This window comes from Hevea brasiliensis, chromosome 10 (assembly GCF_030052815.1).
Source record: "Hevea brasiliensis isolate MT/VB/25A 57/8 chromosome 10, ASM3005281v1, whole genome shotgun sequence".
In the NCBI taxonomy this organism is placed as follows: Eukaryota; Viridiplantae; Streptophyta; class Magnoliopsida; order Malpighiales; family Euphorbiaceae; genus Hevea; species Hevea brasiliensis.
In genome coordinates, this window is record NC_079502.1 from 16,238,576 (window position 1) to 16,250,017 (window position 11,442).

Below are 11,442 nucleotides of genomic sequence, written 5' to 3' on the forward strand. Positions count from 1 at the left end.
TTTTTTAATCAATTATTTATTAGTTTTTTGTCCTTAGAAGTACTTTCTTGTTATTTTTTGAATTTGTTATGGACAATATCTAATTCAAAAAGTTGAGAGACTAAAGTATAACAGATTTCAAAATTGAGAAATTTTAGTGTAACAAATTCTAAAGTTAAGGGATTGTAGGGTAACAAATTGAAGATGAAAGATGAAAATAATAACAATTTCAAAAAATTGAGAGATTAAAATGTAACAAATTTTGAAGTTAATGAAATTTTATAGTAACGAATGAAGGACAAAAATGCAGTAACTTTATAACTTGAGGGAGAATTGACAAAAATTAACCAACTTATTTAAGAATCAACTTAAAAACTCATTAAGGGCTTGTTTGGTTTAACTGTTGAATACAACTAATAATTATTAGCTGATAATTGTTACTGTTAATTGATAGCTGATAGCTGATTTATGTTAAGTGTTTAGTAAAATTATATTTAGCGATTACTGTTGATATGTGAGATGACTAATAAAGGTATATATTATAATTTATTTTATTATTGAAATAAATATAAAATTATAAATTTATTATATTATATTATTATTTTATTATTAAATTAAATATATAATTATCAAATTAATATATTATATTATTTATTATATTATTAAAATAAAAAAATAATTAAAGTTTTTTTAAAAATTAATTAAATAATTTTAAAAATATAGATAAAATAATAAAGTAATTATTATTATTGATAAAAAAACTTATAATTAATTTTAAATTTTTAGATATAAATAAATATTTTATATTATTAATAAAAAATATTTTAATAAAAAATTAAAATGTGTTAATTAAAATATTAAAATTATAAATAAAAAATATAAAAATATTAATAATATTAATTTTTAAATTAAATAAAAAAATAATATAATTAAAATAAAAAATAAAATAAAATAAATTATTAACTGATAAAAAATAAATTTAAAAATATAATTAATATAAATTATAATCGACAAATATTATATCAACGATTTATTACTTTTTTAAATTTATCAAACACCCTGACGCACGCCAATGCCTTTAGAGGGTGGAGGATTGGATGCACGCCAATGCCTGGTTAGCCGACCAGAAAGCTACATTGGCCATTTTACTAAGAGGCAATAGGGTTGAATTTAATATGGATATAAAACGAATTCTCCAGTGCCACCTCACTACCTTTTCTTCTTCTCTCTTACCTGTTTCCATTCTCGTTCTTTCTCTCTGTTGACACTAACTATTTTATTATATAACTTCAACACTGCCCGGGGAGAACGTATATAATCCATGCATCAATTTGACTTCATTTGATTTGGACTACGGGAGAAAATATTTCTGCCCCCAGAAAGCAACCAAAACACGAAGTTTCTAATTGAGTTTTCAGTTTTCACAACCCCAACACCCCCTCCGCGCCCCCCTCCCAACAAGTTTTCCTTGTACTTGTTGCTTTCTGTCATTGCGCATTCACTCTCGCGAGCACGTTGATTTCTTTCGAACTCAAAAGCTGCACTTCCACGATCTTTTAGCAAATTCGAAGGTGAGAGTTCTTTTGGGTTCTTGCAATATTTTTTTTTTTTTTACTTTTCTTCTTTGGTTGTTGGAAAAAAAAGTTTGTTTGTTTACTGAGAAAGTATAAGTTTTTTTTCTTTTTCTTTCGGTTTCTTCTAACTGGTTAGTTGTTGGATGAATCTCTGATTTAAAAAAAAAAAAATTAAGCTTGTTTGGTTTCTCAGAAAATGAAGATTATTGAGAAAAATCGTGTCAAAACATTCCATTTTTTATTTTGACTGTTTTTTTAAGGAGAAAAATATTGAAAATTTATATTCAAATAATTCGCTGATTTTGACATTTGATAATTGTAGGTTGTTTGAATGACAATTTCTTGTGATTGTAAATCTAATTTTTAGGCGTTTCGCAGGCAAACAGAATTCTGATTCTGCTTCAGTTTCTATTTTTCTTTTTTGGGATTGTTTTATGTTGTTAAAAGGTTTTAGCTTTTCTCCTGCAGTAAAAAGAACTTCTTGTTTATTTTAAGCAGACATATGGCAACACTAAGTGATATAGGAGTGGCAGCAGCTATCAATATATTCGGTGCATTTTCTTTCTTCTTGGCATTTGCTATACTTCGGATTCAACCTGTCAATGACAGGGTCTACTTCCCTAAGTGGTATATCAAGGGTCTAAGGAGCAGTCCTTTAGGCACAGGAGCATTTGTTGGCAAGTTTGTGAATTTGGATTTTAGATCATATGTAAGGTTTTTGAACTGGATGCCTGCGGCATTGCGAATGCCGGAACCTGAGCTAATTGACCATGCAGGATTGGACTCTGCTGTCTACATGAGGATTTACTTGTTAGGGTATGATTTTGGTTGATCATTTCATTTTACCATTTATGATCCATGGTCATTTGATTTTACTGTGACCTACGTACCAGATTGTGGATTTTTAGTTCACATTTTGAATGTCCCAACTGCTGTTTTACGTATTATTAGTTTTGAATATAAAAATTTGTGTCAGTAGAATAAAGAAACTGGGTATGAATTTCTGAATTTTGCATAGTCCTGATTATTGTAATGGACTAAACAAAATGACGATATTTTAGGAAAGCTGTAGAAGATAAGTTATTAGCAATCAGTGTGCATAAAGTAATCATGCTTCTCCTTAAGTAGCAGGAATACTGAAGGAGATAGCTAGCGAGAGAGCAATTTTGAGCAACTTGGCCAATTTGTTTCATTTGTATCGTCAACTGGTTATGGACTGCTAAGAATTTAATCTTTTTTTTCCTTGCACAGAATAACATTTTGCTTTTTAAATATGTGACTCTGACTTATCAAGTGAATGCTTCTTTTGTAGTTGGTATTGATTTATAGGTGTTCTGGTGCTGATGAATTGAATGCTGTCCTCTTTGAGTGCAGGCTTAAAATTTTTGTTCCTATTACATTCCTGGCATTTACCATCCTAGTGCCAATTAATTGGACTGATAGCATGTTAGAACATTCAAATTTGATTTACAGTGATTTGGATAAGCTCTCTATATCAAATATCCCAATGGGATCAACCAGGTATCCAACACTTGCTGAATCTAAGCTCTTTTTTGTTGTTATCAACTTCTTTTATATCATTGTGTTTGATTTTCCTTTTGGCTAACTGTATTGTGAACTGTGCCTTCTCAATCATATGAAACCGCCATGCCTGGTTGAGACTGCTTTCCATTCCACTTGCTGGATAATTTTTTTGGTGTTGATTCTTTTGAAGATTGAATTCATATTCTTGCATTTTAACAATATTTTCTTAACTTTCAACTTTTCAGTTACCAGTTTTTTGGTTGCAGATTTTGGGCCCATTTGCTAATGGCTTATGTCTTCGCCTTCTGGACATGCTATGTGTTAAAAAAGGAGTATGAGATAGTAGCTTCGATGAGGTTGCATTTTCTTGCATCAGAACATCGGCGCCCTGATCAGTTTACGGTAAGAGTAACTCTGTATCATTCAGCTAATGTCATTTGCAAATTTGGCTTGGAATCAAGGTTCAACACTTAACATCAATCAAAGAAATGCAGTTTTAAGTAGCTTCCTTAAGTAACATATAGGACGAATGAATCTGTTTGGATTAATCAGATGTCAGATATATCTATCTGAGATAGGAGTAGAGAAAAAGAAGAGAAGATACAGAGAGAGAAAATAATAGAGCTGAAAGGAGAAGAAAACAGGGGAAAACATTTTTATCAACATAAAATCCCTAAATGGGATCATGACTGATGACATGGTCTGCAACCACGCATCAGTTTTAGTGTGCTTGCTAGTCATCATTTGTTAGATACTGAATTCTTTCACTAGAAAGTACATAAACATTCATTGAATCGTAAATCATGAGTTGTTTTGAATTCTGCATTTTTGATGAATGACATGGTTCCAGTTGCATGTGATTGTATCTTGCCATTTGTGAAGGACTCCTTTCTTGAGATGCTTGCATTTTGTTTTTGGCTCATGGCTTTCTGAAAGTATAGAGGGTTTTTTTTTTTTTTTTTGGCTTTTTTTTTCTCTTGAGGTTTTCCTTCATGGTTGCTGCAAATAGAGAGTTGGAGTTCCCTGGGATTTTCTTCAAATTGGTTCCCAAGAGTTCAGGATTTTGAAATTTGTGTTCTGTCCCCCTTAATTCTGTTAAAATTTGTTGTTTCTGTGGAGTTTGGTCTTGCAACTTAATTTGTGCACATTTTTTGTTGCTGTTAGGAAGATAATTTAGGACTATGCATCCATGATACTCTGACAGTCATTGTTGAGTCTTCTTATTTTTAAAATTATATTCATTGAAGAATCATAAATATCTTTTTTTCTTCCTGCTCTAGATTTGTCAAATTTGTAAATTTTGTTGTAGGTACTGGTTAGAAATGTGCCACCAGACCCTCATGAATCAGTCAGTGAGCTCATGGAACATTTTTTTGTGGTCAACCATCCAGATCACTATCTCACTCATCAGGTTTGATGTCGTTACATATCCATATGTGAAAAAAAAAATGTATTAATCAGTGCATGAGTAGGCTAGTGGAGATAAGAGTATCTGCAACTAGTAAGAAATAGTTAAATTTCTTTTGTTACTATCAATCAAGATCAAATGTATCAACAAGATAAACATTTTGGTGTAAACAACTCCTCAATCACTATTTATATTTTATATCCCCATTAAGTGCAATGGGATGTTTACATTTATGTACGACTCCACCAGAAATGGAGCAGGTTCGGAAAAGAATCTTAGATTATCTCAGATGGCCCAGGACGCCTCTGAACTCCTTTCTATTTTTGCCTTTCATTCAAGTTATTTCAAAGCAGACTTATCATGGTAAAGAAGAAAATTGGAACAAGTGCACTTGGAATTAAGTAGCTGGCATTGATTTTGTTGATTCCTGTTAGCTTGTTTCCAATTCCCTCATAACTGTTTCACCATTAAAATTCACACCACGCCATTCATCAACTTTCTTGCCAGTCATTCATTTAGACGAAAATTCAGCATAGTAGCCATATCTTCTATCAAGCTTATTTCCCATTAGCTAACATAGAAGTTTGTCAGATTCTATTTACAATGATGATATTGACAAAATCTTTAGATTATGTATTTATATCTTGCTAACCTTCTCTTCGTAACCAGTTAATTGCACTTAGAAGATATCATAATTTCAGTTGGCTACATGAATCATTGCTATTCATTTTTCCTTGAAGCTAATTTTTTGTAGCAGGTTGTTTACAATGCTAACAAACTCTCTGAGTTGGTCAATAAGAAGAAGAAGATGCAAAATTGGCTTGATTTCTATCAACTCAAATATTCAAGAAATCAATCTAAAAAGCCCTCATTGAAGGTATTTGTTGCTAATGATATCCTTATTGAATTTTTACCATAGCTTCTTCCCCCATCCACTCCCTTTTGGTTGGTTTTGTTGTTATCCGTAAATAGTGTTATGGCCATAATGTTGTTTTAAACTTTTTTAAGCACTAACGTATACAGTGAGAATCTTATCATACAGACCGGTTTTCTTGGCCTTTGGGGAAAGACAGTGGATGCAATTGATTACCATACATCCGAAATTGAGAAACTGTCAAAAGAAGTATGTGGCATTGCTGAAAAGTTTTATGAGTTCTGCATTTTAGATTAAAGATGTCTAACTATTATTTTAACTTTCTAGTTGTCTTGGCAATTCCTATGTGCACGTTATCTCTGTCCTTAGTTCTGCGTTTTAGATTAAAAATGTCTTAACTATTATTTTAACTTTCTACTTATTCTTAACCATTCCTATTGTGCATGTTCTGTCCTGACTTCATATTTATTATATTAGCATCTTTTAAGCAGGCATATTTTAGGTATTATTTGCAAATTCTCAAGTTACTGTTTTTGTACTAATTCATTATTTATTTTTTGAACATTTCCATATGCATTGAAGCAGTTTCTGATTTTTGCAATTTTTTTAAAGTCCTGAAATTACTGTATAACACAGTCAATTTGACCAGATGCTCCTCAAATCTTCATTGGCACCCATAATTAATTTCATTATTTATCGTTTGAATCTAGTGTATCCACGTATATTTTTTTACTGTTTGAAAAGTGTTAACGCTGTCAGTTACTATCAACATTTTATTGAATTGTGGCTTAATCTTGAAGCATATGATAAACTGTATGTTATTTCTAAATAAATAATTTCCAGATTTCCTTGGAGATAGATAAGATAGCGAATAGCCGGCAGGCTATCATGCCAGCAGCATTTGTTTCTTTTCAGACTCGATGGGGGGCTGCTGTTTGTGCACAAACTCAACAATCTAGAAATCCAACTATATGGTTAACTGAGTGGGCTCCAGAACCACGAGATGTATACTGGGATAACTTGGCAATTCCATTTGTATCACTTTCAGTGAGAAGGCTTATTGTTGCAGTTGCATTTTTCTTCCTTACCTTCTTTTTCATGATCCCCATTGCATTTGTACAAACTCTTGCAAACATTGAGGGAATTGAGAAATCATTGCCTTTTCTGAAATCCATAATTGAAATGTAAGTATCATCCTGTGCTATGGTGATCTTACACTAATATGCTATGTTATTATATCTAATAATGAATGTCTTTTTATGCGCTGCACTGTGTCATATCATTATGTTAGTAGTAGATCTGTTTGTGCTTGCCAAACAAGTTAGATGCTTATATTGTGTTAAATGTATGCAATCTATACTGATTGGAGAAGTTTATAGATTATTTCATTTAATCTTTTTTTGTTGTACTCTGTATCATTTGGCAGTCAGTGCACATGATTCTCTTGCTTCCTATGATTATGTAAGTTGTTCTATTGCTTTAGGAGTTTCGGTATGCCAATAAAGCTTATTACTTGCCAAGTCTTGCAGAAAGTTTGATGTGTGCAAAAAATTTACTATTTTTTAGCTTGACATTTACCTATCATAGTTATGAAAACTACCTTTTCTTTATTTTTCATTTTTGTTTTCCTTTTTGCTTTTAATTATTGTTTTGCCCAATATGCGCTTGGTTGTGAGCGAATGATCTTATCTCTGACTTACATTAACAGACTTATTTTTCGTGCAGGAAAGTCATAAACTCATTCATTCAAGGTTTCCTTCCTGGTATTGCTTTGAAGATATTTCTCATATTTCTTCCTTCAATATTGATGTTAATGTCTAAATTTGAAGGATTCATCAGCCTGTCAGGGCTAGAGAGAAGATCTGCAACTAGATGCTATATTTTCCAATTTATTAATGTATTTCTTGGGAGCATAATCACTGGAACTGCATTTCAACAGCTAAATAATTTTATCCACCAGTCTGCAAATGAGTATGTTCTCATATATTCAATACTTTAAAATTTATTAATGGCTGTTTGATTTTTAGGAAAATGATCCTCTTCAGTCATATATTATATATTTGCATGTGTATGTTTTCATTATGCCTACTTTAGTCAGTACTCAGGGTTAGAAAAGATCTTGTTATATTCTGCGTTATGCGGCTGTTATGCACTGCTTATTTTGCATACATTAGAGAGGAGATCATGCACACCCTAACCCATATCTGTTATGCACAGCTTATTTTGCATGCGCTAGAGGGGAGTTTTCATCTTCTGATATCATCTTAATATCAGGTATTTGCTTTTGCAGCATACCGAAGATAATTGGTGCCTCAATTCCTATGAAAGCAACATTCTTCATAACTTATATTATGGTTGATGGGTGGGCCGGAGTTGCTGGGGAGATATTAAGATTGAAACCTTTAATATTCTATCATTTGAAAAACTTCTTCTTGGTGAAGACCGAAAGGGATAGAGAAGAGGCAATGGATCCTGGGACTTCTGGTTTCAACACAGGAGAACCACAAATACAACTTTATTTCTTACTTGGCCTTGTTTATGCAGTGGTTTCTCCTATATTACTTCCTTTCATCATAGTATTCTTTAGCTTGGCGTATGTTGTTCATCGTCATCAGGTAAAAATTTATATTCTGCTGCAAAATTAACATTCAATTTACCCTCAGGCATGAGTTTACAAATTGTTTTGCTAAGTGGAGGGCGCACATTGCATGGTTGGATATCTTTTTATTGAGGACTGTTGCTCAAATAATTTATTGTGTAAACTTGTAGCTTATAAATGTTTACAATCAAGAGTATGAGAGTGCTGCAGCATTCTGGCCTGATGTCCATGGACGTATCATAGTTGCATTAGTCGTCTCACAACTATTATTGATGGGATTGTTAAGCACAAAACATGCTGCTCAGTCAACTCCATTGCTTGTTACACTTCCAGTATTGACAATATGGTTCCATAGGTTCTGCAAAGGACGTTATGAACCTGCTTTTGTTAGATATCCTCTACAGGTTGGTTAAATTTGCAGCTAGTCATAACTGGTTTATCTTCTGTCAGTTGGACCATAATCTCATCTTCTATTCTTGGAATTGTTTCGGTTATCCAGGAAGCCATGATGAAAGACACATTAGAACGTGCAAGGGAGCCCAACCTGAACTTGAAAAGCTTCCTTGAGACTGCATATATCCACCCAGTATTCAGAGCCGGAGATGACAGCAACGGCGAAGAAGCTACAGAAGAAAGAGAGAAAGAACCTGTTTTGGTCCCAACGAAGCGCCAGTCTCGAAGGCATACAACATTGGCTAGTAAATGTGGTAGTTCATTTTCATCCCTACTGCCTGAAGATCAGGAACTTTCACAAATTTGAAACTGTTTTTCCCTGGCCTTTTCTATGTCATTAGTTGGTTGGAGTTTGTCAAATTGTAAATGAGTTTGTCAACTCTCACGCAGGAAGTTGATTCCTTTGATAATATGTGAATTTCACATCTTTTTGTGATTTAATGACGGAACCATATAATTATGTAATTATCGACCGCTAATAGTCATTGATAAAATTTTTATTAATTTTAAAATTTTATTTTTTTTATTAATAAAATCCTTGTGATTAATAATTATTGTTATTGGTAAAATTTTTTATTACATTTTAAAATTTTATTTCTATTTGCTTCCTTTTTTTTTTTTATCAACGAAATCACATAAGATTGTCATCAGTAATTTTATTGAATTTTAAAATTTTATTTTTATTTCTTATTTTTACCAACAAAATTTTTGCCAAAGGCAGATTGGTGCATTTTAAAATTTTATTTTTATTTTCTTATTTTTTTTATCGATGAAATCTTTGTGTTTGGTAAAGATTTTGTTGAAATTGTAGTTAATAAAATTTATTTCATATTTTAATTCTCTTGTATCTCTTTTCTACCGGCAATATATTGGAAATTACCGATGAAATATGTGTGTTGGCAATTGTCGTCGTTTTTTTTTTTCATTATTATGATGAGTAATGAGTAACTGTAAGTAATTTAATTAATACATATTTAAACCTATGCAATTAATTAAAAAAATTATAAATATTTTTATCATAATATTGATTGTCATTTAATTATTATAATTATTTTTATTATTTAAAATTAAAAAAATAATAATTTAATTTAATTATATAATTATAGCAAAAATTTATAAAATATGTAACCATATTTATTCAATTAAATTTGAATATTACAAATTACATGATTATTTAATTATAAATCATTATGGTAACACTTATATATTTTTTATTTATTTTTATTTATTTATTTTTATAAGTAATAATATATTTTAATTATATATATATAAACTTTTTTTTTTTAATGGATTGCAAAAAGAGATCACAAGTGCAATAGTGGAGTGAATGCTACTCTTTTTTCCTACCAGTGGAGTGAATGCTGTTACCTATTTCTTATTTGAAAACTACCACAATGTTTAGGTAATTTATAATTTTTATTTTTTTAATTTAATTTTTAATTATATTTTAAATAACATAAATTATTATTATTAAATTAATTTTAAATTAAAATTTATCTTTTATTTAATTTAATTTAAATAAATTTTATTTATTATAATAATAAATTTTTTATTAATGTACGATATAATTAATTAAAATATTTATTTAATTCTTTTTATACATATATTAGTAATAATTTTCATGATTATTTCGTTTAAAATGTAATTAAAATATTTTATTTAAAAAATAATTTAAATTTTATAAATTTTTTATTTTATATCATAATTTATTTAAATTAATATTTATTTTTTATAAATTATAAAAAAATATATTAAATTAATAATAAAATAATATTATTTTAAAAATATATAATTATAATATTTTTTGTCATAAATATAATGAAAAAAATTAAATTACCAATAATGAATTGAATTATTTAATTTTAATAATAATTAAAATATATAACATTATTATTAATTAAAAATAACATTTTATTATATTATTTTTAAAAATAATATATCTAAGTGTAAATTATGTTTTATTAATTTGATATATTTTTATAAAATAATTTTTGACAAAAATGGTTATCACTTTACATAAATTTATAATATAAAATAAATATATTTTTATAATAATTAAAATATTAAAATATCCTCACTTTCTATTAATATAATAAATATTAAAAAATTATATATTATTTTCAAAATACAAATTTTATAATTTTAATACTGTAACTTTAATTGTTTTTAATCATCTTTATTTGTAGCTAAATTTTCAATGTAATCATATTTGTAATTTATATTTAAAATTCTACTTTTATATAAAAATATAGTTGAGAGATAATTTATATATTAAAATATAAATATTTAATTAAAATTTAAAAATAATTCTATTAAAAATTAATAATAATAAAATATAGATAGTCAAAGATATATAATTATAATGAAATAAAAAATTCAAAAATTTAAAAGTTATTAATTAAGATATTTATAAAAAAATAATAATTAAATAAATATTAATTAAATATATTTAAATAAATAAATTTTGGGAATGATAATTAATAATTTTTGAAAAAAAAATAAAAAATAGTATAAATAAAAAAAAAGATTTAAGAGTATTTAGATGAAATGAAAATATTTGATGAGAAAAAAGTACTCGATATGTATTAAATGCATTGTATGATATATTATACATGGACAAATAAATAAAAACTATTTAAATAAAAAATAATTTATAATTAAATATTATTTAATTAAAAAAAGGTAACAAACATTCAAATTTAATTTTTATAATAGTAAAATATTTTTTATTTATTGGACCGTTTCAATTAAATCTTCATAAGTTGGTCATAATAATAATAATAATAATAATAATAATAATAATAATAATAATAATAAGCGTTAATTAATATAAGGAAAGTGAAATAAAAAAATATAAAATTATTAATGTAAATAATTATATATATTATAAATAAGTCAAATGTCTATATTTTATTTTTATAATTTTTTATTTAAAATATAGTTTTTGTCTCTCAAATTTTTTAATAAATATTTCCTAATAAAAATAATAGACAATATAACAAAGTAACAGAAACATTTGTTAAAGACATAA

The 11,442-nt window shown here is 28.0% G+C and overlaps 1 protein-coding gene across 1 annotated transcript; it reads left to right on the top strand.

Annotated features, from left to right (window-relative positions):
- The first annotated feature begins 1,226 nt into the window (after positions 1–1,226).
- Positions 1,227–8,776, top strand: LOC110651048 (CSC1-like protein At3g21620). Its single transcript, XM_021806239.2, has 12 exons — positions 1,227–1,550; positions 2,052–2,369; positions 2,928–3,074; positions 3,344–3,479; positions 4,387–4,488; positions 5,243–5,362; positions 5,528–5,608; positions 6,203–6,543; positions 7,085–7,330; positions 7,650–7,974; positions 8,129–8,362; positions 8,458–8,776. Exons 2-12 carry the CDS (start codon positions 2,056–2,058, stop codon positions 8,716–8,718), a joined length of 2,307 nt encoding a protein of 768 aa, XP_021661931.2. The 5' UTR covers positions 1,227–1,550; positions 2,052–2,055; the 3' UTR covers positions 8,719–8,776.
- The last annotated feature ends 2,666 nt before the right edge of the window (positions 8,777–11,442 follow it).